Source organism: Lactuca sativa, chromosome 4 (assembly GCF_002870075.4).
Source record: "Lactuca sativa cultivar Salinas chromosome 4, Lsat_Salinas_v11, whole genome shotgun sequence".
In the NCBI taxonomy this organism is placed as follows: Eukaryota; Viridiplantae; Streptophyta; class Magnoliopsida; order Asterales; family Asteraceae; genus Lactuca; species Lactuca sativa.
Window position 1 is genome coordinate 104,432,477 of NC_056626.2, and position 15,437 is coordinate 104,447,913.

Here is a 15,437-nt window from a genome sequence, read left to right on the forward strand (position 1 = left end):
TTCCTTTCAAGGCCCTAGTCATAGAAATTTTCCATATTCTGTAATTCTCAATTCCAGTCAATTTAAAACTAATAACAGAAACAACACCATTATCAGAAGGATGTAAAAATAATGGATCATCAAAATCATATCGTTCTGGACTTTTAGATCCAGATCCAGACGGAGTTTCCCCAACCATGACTGATACAGTTTACAGAAAATCAAAATTGTGTTCTCTTGAATATGACTATACTAAACCAGATTCTGACCTCTTTCAAGAAGCAGAAAAGCTAGTATAATCACAAGACCACAACCTCAATAACAAGAACTATAAGAGTCACAACACAACAAGATGAACAAACAATAACACATAAGCACCCAAGAAAATAACCTGAACAAACAAAGAACAAGCGTGCGAATACTTAAAGAACTCCACCAAAAACGCTCTGCAAGCTGCAACGTAGTTTACCGTTAGATCTACACAAATAGAATCTAACACTGAAGAAGAAAGGGATTCAAATGCCAGAAACCACCAAACACCTCAGATTGCACCGTTTGCAATCTTAACGTTGACCGTCGCTTGACGTTGGCCGTCAGAAAACAAGAAGTTAACCCTAACGTTGCAGTCAAGCGATCGTTTACTCTTAAGATTGACAGTGTTTGAGTGAGTTTAAACCTTTGTTTTTAATGAACAACGTGAAATCCACCTTAAGCTAACGAGTTGAAGCAACCGATCGAACAGGGGACACAAAACTACCAAGAGAACTCAAGAACAAAAAACGATATCTGAAAACCCTAACTCAAAAAACGAGAAATCAACGAACGACGCAGGAATAACCCCGCTCTGATACCATGATAAAAACTCAAACAACAAATCTAATCACAACATCAACATATCTTTTATTAATAAGATCCAGTTGGTTTTCAAGAAACTTACAAATCAAAACCTCACTACATAACACTCACCCTCAAACAAAATAGATAACAAGAACAGATTACAAAGTTTACCAGCTAAACATTTAATCAGATCAAAGAACACTAGATTTAACCAAAACCCTAATCTGAAGAAGGCGAAGATGAGAGAATGAAGAGACTCGATTAAGTGTATGCTCACAGATTAAGAACCTAATCTATTAAACTAACCACATATATATACATCCGGTTCAACCCATTAAACCAAACCCGTAATATAAAGATCCGCGTATTCTTCCAAGTTCTTTTAAATGAGCTCCAGTACCTGCACTATTAAGATAATACACAATACACCCAAAACTAAAAACACCTTTAAACCTTACAGTTATGACCCAAGTAAAGCAACCCTTTCTCAATGTTAATCTTGCTCATAAACATATACTTTTAACAAGCCTGCATAGTATTAGGTAGTTGGTCAGATAAAGGCGGAATAAGCCAATGGTTCTTAGTTGGAACTAGGATGAGCAATCAGTCCAAATCGGATCGAACCTGATTTGGAATCGGAACTGGTTTAGACTAATAATGAGGACTGATAACTGGACCTATTAGTATATTAGTTTCGGTGTCGGTGCCAATTTTTGGTTCAATACTAGGTTGAATTTGGTACATGTTCTTAAGCAATTTGTACAACTAGTTAATGATTTGAGCCTAAATGATTAGAATAATACCAAATCAACAAAAAAAAAAAACTTAACCCAATATATAAAGAAATAAGGTGCTTATATAGTCTAAAATGAAGTACAGATAGTAATCTCAATACTGAAATAACATAAATTTAGCTTTGATACCTTATGTTTCGAGACCCGTAAATCAATCAACGTGTAACCAATTAAGGTGCTTATATAGTCTAAAATGAAGTACACAAAGCTAAACTAGGTGTTAAAAAAAATTATGACATTACAACTTCAAACAAAGGAGTTATGAAAGTTTAATTAAGATGAAAGATTGAGTAGGTTCGAGCTCAAACTGAAACACCTCTCATACGGTCTAGTCCAAATACGGTTCAATGGCAGCATAAAAAACGAACAAAACTGTCATGTTATAAGGATGTAATGTCAACTGCCCAAACCATTTCATAATGATTTAATATGAATAATCTAAAGAATTCAATGGTAATATGTGGACAAAAAACTTAAAGGACTAAATGTGAACAAAACTAAAACTATGTTACCTACAGTCAAAAGAGTGTAATGTGAACAATCCAAACAAGTTCAATGATAATATGTAAGTAAAAAATAACTTAAAAAATTAAACGTTGTCAAAATCTAAACTATGTTACCCTTACAAGTCATTATCCCTTTCAAAAATAAAATCTAAACTATGTTACCCTTACAAGTCATTATCCCTTTCAAAAATAAAAATAGAGTAAATTACATGAATGGTCCATATGGTTTGGGGTAATTTGCGCACTTGGTCCCTAACTAATTTTTTTAACTCGGGAGGTCCCTACTATTTGTTTTTGTTACACGTTTGGTCCTTATATTACCTAAAAAGACTATTATTTAAATAGAGAAAAATGATAGGGTAGGTAAGGTAAGATGAGAGGGTGAGGTTGGGGGTGTGTTTATTTAAATAAACTAAAAAAAATCAAAGGAATATAGTTTTTGTAGGTAAGACAAGGACCAAACACATAACAAAAACAAATATTAAGGACCTCCCGAGTTAAAAACAACCAAACGTGCAAATTACCCAAAACCATAGAGATCATTCATGTAAATTACTGATAAAAATATTTTGAATTTCTTTTGGCTTTCATTAGGCGTCATATTTTCTACTATAAATAGGTTAAAATAATTGGGATATTTTAAATGATCAAATGATTTCTAAACAATTTTTTTTTCATTTGTTAAAAATATTGATGGTGAATTTTAATTCTCTCTATTAATTCTTTTTAAAGAGTTTCTATAAAAATATTGAAGTACATTCGTTACTCTTTTGTAGATATAACAGGAGGATGTTTTGGTAATCATATGTCTCCTTGTTCTTGAAATATTACGAGATTGTCGATAAGCAGGGTCGTATAAGAGGGTGGAGTAGAATGGGCAATGACCCAGAGTCTCCAAATTTCTAGGGCCCATTTTTTATGTATTTATTTATATTTTATAAGAAAAAAGTGTTTGTTATTAAGTTGTCACAAGCAAGGAGAAAAAGAAAAAAGAAGATTGGAGCCACGATTGGTGTAAAAGATTCAGGTCTATAAGCAATTAATCATTTCTTTACAGAAAAATTACAGTTAAAGGCCTCATTTTTTTATTTTGTCCGGGACCTCAAATCTGCTTGAATCGGTCCTGCCAATGAGATTCTATATTACATTCGTATGAACTTTTAAAAAAAAGTAATCGTCTAAATTTGGCATTTCTTCTAAACGCAATACGAGTGTGAAATATAATATAATCTACTCTAATAAATGAAGGTTTTTTTGCCACTTGTCACTCTTACATTAATTTAGACACATGTCATTTTTTAGTATTTTTGAATAAATGTTTTTTTTTCACTTGTCATTTTCTCATTTTATATCCTTTCTTAATTAACAATCAAATTTACACATCAATTAATAATTGTCTTAGTTAAAAATAGTCAACAAACTACAATATTACTACTTATATATTGTATTTAATATGTTTCCTTTTAAATTCAAATTTTAAATTTTGAATTTCAAATCAAAAATTTCAAAATTAAATAAATATTTGTTTAAATCTTTATATATAAATTTTTTTGTTTTACCAGACCCGTATAAACTAGTATGGAATAAAAATAACTTTAGTTATTCCAAAATAATTGGGATGCCATGAGGCCTAGTTATTTGCGGGTCTTTAAAACCTACGGGTCTTTATTTCTAATCCTTATTCTATTTGTTAGTCCAAAATTTAATCAAGAATTATTTGATTTCGGAAAATTGTTTATCTTAGGATTAGTCTTTCTTAGTTAATTTTTTTTGGCTCGTTTACTTGAGTAGTACTAATTTTGAGGACTTAAGGTATACCTTGAAGTTTTGATTATGTGAATTGATTGTCGGTTGTTATTTTTAGTTGTTTAATTAAATTAGATCAAGACATTCATGGCTTTCTATTGAGTTGTGTCAGAGAAATTTACGAGTTATCTGAGGCAAAAGCCGCAAAACAATGTTTAAGTGTGAGAATCTTTGATATTGTCCAAAGCAAGCATACTTATTTGGGAATTTCATGATAGGCTCAAGTGTTCATCAAACTAAGTAAAGGCTTAGGGTCTTCAATTCTAAATTACCCTCAATTTTAAATCATATTCAGTAATTCTAGTACAGAAAGTGTCAAGTCTCGATCATTACATTCGTACCCACCTCTGACCGAAGCGACGATTCAATTTCCAAAAAAAAAAAAAAAACAGTCTTCTAAATTGTTATAATCTTCTAAGTTTCTTCCTTCTCGGCTTCTCCTATTATCCTCCAATCTTAATCTAGTCTAAACGTAGAAACGTAATTTAGGGGTGTCAAGAGGAAAAGACATCAACTGATGATGAACTGAAACGCAGAAATGGTATGTGATTCTTCATTTGAGTTTTCATGTTTTCCAATTTCCATTATCTAATCACTTATTTAGTTTTCAAAAATTTTCAGTCGACGTCTTTTTGGAAGTGAAAGATTAAGTAATTGACATTTACTTGAATTCAATCAATACCTAATTGGAAATTTGAGATTTTATTTCGTTGAGTCTTTTTGTTGTAGTCGGAAATGGTTGTTTCATATTAATCTTGCTCTCCAAGGTTACTTTTGGATAACTTTTGTTGTATCTATCATTATTATACGATTGTTAAAATTAAGCAAGTGCTTTGTGGTCTATGCTAAAATCAATGGATAATAATGAGTCGATATCTCCTAAAGAATTGAGAAATGTCGTGAAACTTAAATTAAATTAAAAAATAATGGAATTTTTGAGTGATTCATTGGTTAGAATATTGTCATATCTATTTATCTACACTTATGTGGACTGTGATTGTGGATTTGTGGTAGAAATAGTTGAAATTAAGATAACTGAACTCTACTCTATACATATATGAATATAGATATAAATAGTATTTCAGAAAGAGAAAAAGATGATGAATTTAGATCTTTGTAATCTATATTAGATCTCTATAAATAATATTTCAATGACTTACAACTTTTTCATGTTTAACATACAAGGGCGGCTCAAGTGTTTGGAATAAATTTCAGTTTTCAATTTTGATTTTTCCGTTTGACTTACTGTGTAGCAGTAAGTATTTCTTTTAATCCGTAATCCTAAATATATTCACAAAAAACATAAACATAATAAAAAAAATTAACTCCGCCATTTCTAAACACTTTAGTTTATTATTGTCGGTCCCAAGTCCGGATAAAGAAAGAGGTTTATAACATTAAGTATAGTAAAGGCCAAATAACCCCAAATTTTTGGTTCGCTTAAAGCCTCTAAACTTGTTGAGCTGCCCTGTGGAATTTTCCTACAATAATGGTATATTTTCATACCAAATCAAATGTAAAGGGTACTTAACATGTTTATATATATGCTTTGTGGAACATATAACGACACATCCAAGCTTATATGAGCGGAAACCAAAGGAAAACGATATGACCCGAAGCTGATTTAGAGAATCCAAAGGAAATGTATAACAAAGCATATGATTCTCAAGGTTGTACATTTCATGCCAAATAAGATGTTGATTTCTTGGAAATATACGAATGTACATTTTACTCTCAAAGTTGTACAATTCATGCTAAGAAAAAAATAAGTTGCATGTTGATTTTATGGAAATGTACGACTTTACATTTGAATCTTAAGGTGGTACTTTTTGTGTTGAATTATTTTATGACATTTTCAAACCATATATTGCAACCCATGCTTTTCTAACCCTTTAATCTAGGCCTAGGTCAATTTCTTCATATTTTCTAAGTTTTTTGGCCGATTTCACAAGGGAAAACTTAAAAAACTACCATTAGCGAGGGAAATAACAATAGAATCAATGCTAATTGATGCTAAAAGGGGGAGATGACCTCCTAAAAGGAAGCGGAAAGATATTTTGAGGCTAAATATGGAGGGGTTTGCTTTTCATAGGGACACGACCTTAAATAGGAGAGTGTGAAAACTAAATATCAAGATAGATAAGTAGCCTAGTCGCCTTGTATATTTTGTTGTTTTGTATGCTCCATTTTATGATCTTTATTTTGTATACTTGCTTCATGCGTGTGCATTTATTTCTTGATTTATACTTGTATATGTTTACTATTGCCATTGACTTATGCTTATGTTTGTTTTATATGCATGTTCTTGGATTCATATGCTTTGCACTACATTTTGCTATTTTGTGTCTTATTGTTCACTTTGATAGACTCTTCCCTTGCTTTCTTGTTTGTTTGCCTCATTTACATGTCACCATTTTTAGCACATTTTAAAGGTCATCATATGGGTTTCGGTCTACCTCTTATGGAGGTATGGATGTGGATATCCACATTCCCTGCCACATTTTAAGTGAGATGCTTTGGTTATGTCGTGTTATATATAATTTTCTAAAGATTTGTAACCATTATGTGACTCGGTAGGTTTCCCATACCTAACATGCATTTTGGAGACTTAGAATCGAGCTTGAAAATTTAGAAGACTTTTGATGTTTGAAATAGTTATAACTATGCTATTTATACTTAGTTTTTTTTTTTTTGTTAATTGTAATTACCCTCGTATACATTTTTAACAACCACCTTTGCTATGTTTTAAGTTTTTATATTTTGAGACTTTTATAATTGAATAATAGTTTTAAAAACCTTTTTATAAATGCTTAAAAGTTTGTTTCAATCTAACTCACATGAGATGTAAATCATGTTAGGATAAAGAATCTATAAACACACAACAATAAAAATCTAAAGAAAACAAAATAAGAACACAGAAATTAACATGGTTAATAAGAACAGAGTTGTCGTGCTAATCCACAAAAAAACTAGAGAGAATTTATTAGACTTATACAAATTACAACTATCATAATCAAGTTTCTACTTAGGATTAGAGATGTACACGATGATATATTTATAATGACAAGGTTTCCTCTAATACTGCTTGTGAGTTATGCCCAAAATGTCACCATCTAAAATAGACATTTTGGTTCGAGTATCGTAACTATGCTATTCGGCAACGAAGACCTATACTATTGATAAGTTTATTTAAAGACAATTAAATAAACGAGAAAATCATGTTTCACAACTCAACTTTTCGTAGATATCATTTCTATTTATTTACAAAAATCCATGTGGACATCCTAGTTACCACACATGTTAGTCTCAACAACATGTTATAAGAGGTTAACCAACAACTTTACTTAAATTAACAAGTTTCAAAATCCAAATTGCTTTTCTATAAAAGAGGAAATATTTTTTTAAAAAAAGGTCAATCTTCAATATGCTTTTTTAAAAATCTATCCTTTTTTTAATTCTTAAAGGAAAATAATTAGTTTTTTATATAAAAAAAAAACTCTAATTTGTTCAAGAGAAGTTTATGTTTGCATTTGCAATATCATTTTTTATGATGGTTTTGACAACTCATTCTTTAAAAAAGTTGCAGGAGGCCAAGAGCACGTTGACTTCTTTGAGCTTAAGCCGGAACTTTTCCAATATAAAAGGCCCAATTCACGGCCCATTCACGCAGACGTGTCTTCCTGCAACTCTGAATCTCTCGTCTTCATCGCCTTCCCTTCTTCCTCAATGGAACCCTAACACCCATTTCTCTCTCAAGTCTCACCAAATCAATCAAAACCCCATTCTTGAATTACTTCCCATTCTCCTCTCTGTTCTTCGATCTACATTGTCAACGCTTCAGAACAGTGAGGAGCGGAAAAGGATCCGTTTCAAGCGGTGAAAGAAGCTGTAGGGTAAGTTCTATTATTTCTCTAACTTTAGTTTATACTTTCTGTTTTATGGCGATTTCTTCGTTTTATTGACTTCAAATGTGTTTGCCTCTTTTTGTGGGGTTATCGAGAAAATAATTTGACTTTATTTGTGGGTAATCGTAGAACTTGTATATAAATAAATACATCTTTTGTGGGATTGTTCAAAAGTAAACATCGTTGACCTCCCTGTAGCTCATCTAATTTATAATAATATTGTTATATAGTCGCAATTTCATTAAGAAGTAAAATGTTGACTTTCCCTGTGCGATTGAAAACTTTGATTACAAATGTGTCTTTTCAATCACAATTGCCCGATCCCCGATGATCGATTTAGCTTGAATAGTGTAACAACCGTTTTCAATTCCTGTCATAAAAATCGAAATGGGTTTGTTTAGAAACGATCGAAAAGGTCTACAAGTGATCAATTTTGTTTTCTATGCATCGATCGCCATGAAGAATGAGCACAACTTCAGACTACATTTTCTCTTTTTCTTTCTAGAAATATCGTTGTTTTTTGGATATCGATTCAGTAATCAAAACTCAAAAGTCTCAATGATTGATTGATCTTCTGTTAAAATGTGGTCCATCATTATATATCTTCTGAAGTTGTAGTTAATTTGAGTTGTCATAGCAATCATACTAATGACCACAATGTTTGATTCCATTGGAAACATCACATCCATTTTCAGATCTCTTAATCTTTTTTCCATTATTGACCATATATTTTCACATCATGATGATAATCGACCCTACAACCTTTTGCCTCAATAAATTTGATTGGTTTTGGTTCTCTGAACCTTTCAATTCTTATATCTCATAATCATGTCTACAGTAGTTCAGTAAAGTTTTGACCTCAATGTCAGTGTCTCCATGCCCACATTTCACCTCTAATCTCATATGACTGTTATTCTTCCAACAACTTCCGATCTGGCCCACAATTGTCTGGGCCTAGGGCCCACAAGAAGCCCAGTTTATATTGGAATTGAAACTCTCACACACACTGTGACTATCAGTCTATCAACTATCAAGACTCGAACCCTCATATGTTCATTGTTGTTTGTGTTATTATTTATGAATTAAGTTGGGAATAATATCTTTGTAAATGGGTTATGATCTTTTTATAATTTCCTCGTTAAAATTACTAAAATACCCTTAACCTAAGAATCTCACAAGTAACACCTCTTAGCCTCCACATAAATCCAATATAATATTGGAATATGTTGAGGCATAACATAACCTCGATTATAAGTTTAAGGATTTCTTAAGATACCTTGCTTTTTACACAATGCCTACTTGTCTTTCCTTGTAAGTTTCCCTTTTATCTTTTTTATTTTCCTTTTCCCATTTTATATCCAATTTTAATCATCTCACATGATCCAGGATACAAATCTTGCATTTTTAAGAAGCAAGACATCAAAAGTAAACATGTTTTCATAGCATTGTGGATGATACACACGACAAGGGTAAAAATGGCATTTTACTCCCAAGATGATTCAGCGGATGATTATCTTTTCAAGATTGTTCTGATTGGTGATTCGGCTGTTGGGAAATCAAATCTGCTTGCTAGATTTGCTAGAGACGAGTTTTACCCTAATTCAAAATCAACAATTGGGGTAGAATTTCAAACACAAAAGATTGAAATTAAAGGGAAAGAAATTAAGGCCCAAATTTGGGATACAGCTGGACAAGAAAGGTTTAGAGCAGTTACATCTGCATATTATAGAGGGGCAGTTGGAGCTCTTTTGGTGTATGATATTACCAGACGCAGGACTTTTGATAGTATTGGAAGATGGCTCAATGAACTTCATAGTAAGTATTCTTGTGTGTGTAAAAAGACGTAAATGCCCTTTGCCCTCCTTATCTTTGTCATTGAAAATGGTGCTAGAAAGCTTGTCCAAGGTTAGGACAAAAATTGCAGAGTTTTCAGTTTTGTCTCACCCGAAATGGTGGATTAGGGATTTGATTCTCTCTTGATCTTTCATTTGTACAAATGACGAATTTGCCCTAGGGTAATTTGATCGCAATGAACTTTTTTTTGAAAAAAAAAAGAATCTTGCTATTAACCCTTTTTTGTCGAGAACCCAAAAAGGTGAAACACGCTAGTAAACAAACTTGCTATTGATCTTCTGTTTGTGCAAAAGACGAAAATACCCTTCTCGTAGTTATCATCGAAAACAACCCTACAAAGCCAGTCCCGTTGATTGTGTTTACGGTTTTATGAAGAGAAGTCTCACTATTTTGAAATTTTTTTTTGATTAAGTCCTATATTTTTTTTTTAACAGAAAAGTTCTGATTATTTAATTTTACACAATAATCTGTCATTTCCTGTTAAAATAAAAATAAGGATTTTTTTTCCGTTAGTTTGAGCAAAATATTAAATAATCAAAACATTTCCCAAAATAATCATAGATTTTTGTGCATAAAGCCCAACATAGTATTTATGATAAATTGATAACGATTCGATTATTGTATTTTAACTTTTTTTTATAATTTAAAATTTTAGCACATTCGGACATGAATGTAGTTTCAATACTTGTTGGGAACAAATCAGACCTTAAAGAGGCGCGTGAGGTTTCAATGGAGGAAGGAAAATCATTGGCTGAATCCGAGGGATTATTTTTTATGGAAACTTCGGCTCTTGATTCATCAAATGTAATTACTGCTTTTGAAATGGTAGTAAAAGAGATTTACAATATTTTGAGCAGGAAAGTTATGGAGGTCAAGAAACCCGAGCCTTCATTATCGGGAACTGGAAAAACGGTTGTTTTGGAAACGGATTCGGATCAAGAGAATGTAACAAAAAAAGCTTGGTGTTGTTCATCTTAGAATCATCATTATTATTATTATTATTACTATTATTATATAAAGAAATTTGGGGGTGTTTTTGGATGTGTTATAAGGTTAATAATGTATATGATGTGATGATTGTTGAGGAAAAAAAAGGGTTTTGTGGTTGTTGGAATTGTGTTTTTAATTAGGGTTAAATGTAAGAAATAGGAATATACTATTTTATTGTTTTGTTGATTATAGAATCTTACTTTCATTTTATTTTGGGAAAATGACTCTTGAGGGTAATTAACTTTTGCGTTTGTACTCATTTGGTCCCTTTTTCTTTTTTTTTGTATTCAATATACCATCGAACTTGTTGTTCGTGTTTACCATAGCCCTTTTGACCGGCTTTTGACCTGTGATAGCCGGTCAAAGGGCTATGGTAAACACCAACAACAAGTTCGATGGTATATTGAATACAAAAAAAAGAAAAGGGACCAAATGAGAACAAACGCAACAGTTGGTTACCCTCCTGATTCATTTTCCCTTTACTCATTTACAACAAATCCCACATCATCTCCTACTGATATTAATAACTTTTATGAGATTCATTCTTGCTTCTCTTCAAAACATAACCTACGAAAGGACATTATTCATACATGTACAACTTTGTAATGCACTTGAATATTTATTAGGGGAATCTTGACTAAGCAGACGCATTTCATGACTACATTTACATTTCAATCAAATGATTTATCGTATCATGGATTCTAGACAAGTCTACAAACGAGTGGAATCATAAGTGCTATGATTTTTGAGTTTACTTAGCTTTAAGATCGAACTCATGGGATAAGATACAACATCAATATGGTGTATTGTACATATTGATGTTGTATCTTATCCCATGAGTTCGATCTTAAAGCTAAGTAAACTCAAAAATCATAGCACTTATGATTCCACTCGTTTGTAGACTTGTCTAGAATCCATGATACGATAAATCATTTGATTGAAATGTAAATGTAGTCATGAAATGCGCCTGCTTAGTCAAGATTCCCCTAATAAATATTCAAGTGCATTACAAAGTTGTACATGTATGAATAATGTCCTTTCGTAGGTTATGTTTTGAAGAGAAGCAAGAATGAATCTCATAAAAGTTATTAATATCAGTAGGAGATGATGTGAGATTTGTTGTAAATGAGTAAAGGGAAAAATGAATCAGGAGGGTAACCAACTGTTGCGTTTGTTCTCATTTGGTCCCTTTTCTTTTTTTTGTATTCAATATACCATCGAACTTGTTGTTGGTGTTTACCATAGCCCTTTGACCGGCTATCACAGGTCAAAAGCCGGTCAAAAGGGCTATGGTAAACACCGACAACAAGTTCGATGGTATATTGAATACAAAAAAAAAAAAGGGACCAAATGAGTACAAACGCAAAAGTTAATTACCCTCAAGAGTCATTTTCCCTTTTATTTTTGTGTTGTTACATTGTATTTCAAAGTATCTACTCAATTATGTAGTGTCATGTACATTAAATTTTAGTGTTGTGATTGGTTAATATTTTAAAATTAATGTCCAAATAAAAAAAATTGTTTATGGTAAAAGATTGGAGTTGAGTAGATGTATAAAATTAGTTACAAAATGATGAAATAAACAACCGATTTACTTTTTGACATAGTTTTAAAGATTTTTTATTGCCGGTTTATGATATTAATTTTTTCTTATTTATTTTTATGAGTGTCTTTTATCAGTTTATGTAATAGATATGTTAATAACTAAAGTTTAATTAAAATCTAAATATCTAATATTATCTTCGTCATTTTTCATTATAGGGATATTAGAAATATTACCATTAGGAAAAAAACAATAATCCGAATTGGCCAACTATTTTAAGATTTGAAAAATACACCATCATATTCAAATTGAATTATTTCGGACTAATGTTATGTCCAATTAAAAGTATTTTTTCCGACTAAAAATATATTTCGGATTCTAAAAAACTATTATGAATTTCAATAACAATTTCGAAATATGATTAGACTAAACTGAAAATTTGGAAAAAAATTGTTTCATTTTTAATGAAATTTGCCAAAAAAAAAAATAACATAGCAAATGAGAAATTAATACGGTACAAAAATATAAAATGTGACATTTTGTTAAAAACCAGTGGTTTTAGATATTTGAAAATGTCATTATGGAAATGGGTAGAAAGAGTTTTTGAAACGTATCATGAGAAAATAATTATATCTTTAATTAAATCCGAAATGGTCATTCGGATTATTTTTTGCTAATGTTGCAAGGTTTAATTTAATAGGGGATAAGGTGGTAAATGTGGGTGTTAGAGGGCTGAATAAGGGTGAGAATGAAAAGGTTGAATAATGTTGCAAGGTTCCATAATTTGGTAATTATGGAAACTTGGAAGGAGGATAATGACTCAAAAGGTGTGTATGAGACATGTCTCCACTAAAGAGAAGATAGACAAGTTCTAGATGAAGAATTGAGGGTGTCTAAAGCTTATTTTGGAATTTATGAGTTTCTTGATAAGGAGCAACAAGGAAATAACCATTCTATGGAAGTGGAACCGACATTTCCTTTGGGTTTTACGCCTCCAACAATTTCGTCTCAAGCTGAGAATTCATGTTCCTAGCCTTCACCTCAGCCCCACACTCATTCACATCATCATCTCCATAGGATGCAGTAGGCCCATTCTACTCTAGCCTATCATGGAAGGTCAACAACCTCGACATAAGGTTGTTTTTGCTCGATAGGTTCAACGGAAGCCTCAACAGGGGACAAAAGCAAACTTAGGAGGTTGTAGTGAGCAATTTCCTTGGAGTAAACAAAGTCATTTCATTGTTGAGCATGTACTTGATCAATGAAAACAATGTTCAGCCCCTATAGGGCCTGTTGGGTAGGAAAATTACTAAAAATCCCTCTCAATCTCCTATGAAAGAACCATTAAGCGTTAAAAAAAAAATTAAGAGTATGATGATGTGCATTCTTCCTTTGTTGATTTGGTGAAGTTAATAAAAAAACACAACGTTTTTCTTTGTTGAAGAATTATATGCATTTAATGAGTTGAATCGGCCGGACTATGGGTTACTTATGGTTGTACTCAAAATATTCAGGAAATTCTAAATACACATGGGTATGGATGTTTTTTTTATGAATTTGTTATTATTAAATATTAAAGATTTAGGGAAGGAGTCGAAACAATCATGGGTAAGAGAGTTTTTTTTGTCACGAATAATATCACCTTTTTGTCTTTACAAGAAACAAAAATAAGGCATTTGGATTTATTTGTTGTGAGATCGATTTGGGGTAATATTACTTTTGACTTTGATTATGGTACTTCTAAAGGTTTATATGGGGCATTATATGTGTTTGGGATCCTTCTATGTTTAATAAATGCAAGGTGATTTCTGATGACCATTTAATTATTGTTGAGAGTGTTTGGGTTCATACCTTGTTGTATCTATTTATGACCCTCAAGGTGTTTATGAAAAGAAATAGTTATGTAAGAGTATTGGTGGTATAATTGGTCGATGGAAGGGCGAGGTTGTTTTGATGGGTGATTTTAATGAAGTTTCAGTTCAAAAGTGAGAGATATGGCTCTATTTTCACTCTCACTCTGCAGATATGTTTAATAATTTTATTTCAAATGTTGGTTGTTTGATATTCCTATTAGGGGATATTTATTTACATGATCTAATTGAGTTGCTAGGAAAATGAGTAAACTTGATAGATTTCTCATGTAGGAAGGTCTTTTGGAAATTTCCCTAATATGCCAGGTGTGATTTTGGATCGTCATTTATTTAATCATAGGCTTATTTTGTTAATAGATTCAGTTCTTGATTATGGTCCAACTCCTTTTCATTTATTTCATTTCCGATTCAACATTGATGACTTTTTAAAGGTGGTAGAAGATTCTTAGAAAATAATGGGGTTTCAAAAGGGATTGTGTATCTAAAAAAAGAAAGTGTGAAGCCTTAAAGAAAAATTTGAGGTTGTGTAATAATATAGCCAAAAAGACCAAGTTAGCTACCAAAAACATGATTCTTAAGGGCATGGTTGATATCGATGTTAAGATGGACTGTGGGGTTGCCTCTACTTCTGATGTCACTACTATAACTTCCTTGTTTAAAGGTTTAGATGATATTAATTGGGCCGAAGCATAAAATGTTTCCCAAAGGGCTAAGATTCGCTGGAAATGTAGAGGAGAATGAAATTAATATGTATTTTCATGGTATTTTAAATAAAATACAAAAAGATTTAGTGTTTCGTGGCATCTTCTCTAATGGAGTTTGGGTTGGCGCTCACCTGTTGGTTAAAGTTGAGTTTTTGGAGCATTTTTGTTCTCGATTCTCCAGACTTATTGCTTCTCGGCCTCTTACAACATGAGTACAAGAACTAGTTATCTTTTGATTACTCACACATTTTAGAGTGTGATGTTAAAAATGAAGAGATAAAGCAAAGATGTTTGGGATTATGGTGTTAATAAGTCTCCAGGGTCGGATGGATTCACTCTTGAGTTCATATGAATGCTTTGGTATCTTGTTGAATAAGGTGTGGTTGCTTCGGTGGTGGCGTTATTTAGATTAAGTATGTTACCTACCGGATGTAATCATTTGTTTATTTCTCTCAACCATAAGATCAATGATGCGAAGTATGTCAAAGACTTTAAGTTGATTAGCGTAATTGGTTTCTAATACAACATTATTGGTAAGATTTTGGCTAATAGATTGGCATTAGTGGTGGACGGTTTGGTCATTACCGAGAAGTCCTCCTTTATCATAAGTAGACAAATTCTGGATGGTCCTATGATTATGAATGGGAA

At 31.9% G+C, this 15,437-nt stretch overlaps 1 protein-coding gene across 2 annotated transcripts; it reads left to right on the plus strand.

Moving 5' to 3' along the window:
* The first annotated feature begins 7,503 nt into the window (after positions 1 to 7,503).
* Positions 7,504 to 10,795, plus strand: LOC111875891 (ras-related protein RABA5a). Of its 2 annotated transcripts, none has more exons than XM_023872421.3 (3): positions 7,504 to 7,815; positions 9,214 to 9,642; positions 10,337 to 10,795. In XM_023872421.3, exons 2-3 carry the CDS (start codon positions 9,279 to 9,281, stop codon positions 10,657 to 10,659), a joined length of 687 nt encoding a protein of 228 aa, XP_023728189.1. In that variant the 5' UTR covers positions 7,504 to 7,815; positions 9,214 to 9,278; the 3' UTR covers positions 10,660 to 10,795. The 2 variants fall into 2 exon arrangements, with proteins under 2 accessions (XP_023728189.1, XP_023728190.1); XM_023872422.3 differs by lacking the exon at positions 7,504 to 7,815 and adding an exon at positions 7,836 to 9,138.
* Positions 10,796 to 15,437: the final 4,642 nt, after the last annotated feature.

Excerpts from the sequence above, each read along its gene's own strand:
- LOC111875891 (XM_023872421.3), top strand. The coding sequence starts at position 9,279 with ATGATACACACGACAAGGGTAAAAATGGCATTTTACTCCCAAGATGAT. Across the intron at positions 9,643-10,336 it reads ATGGCTCAATGAACTTCATA|CACATTCGGACATGAATGTA; the intron begins GTAAGTATTCTT and ends TTAAAATTTTAG.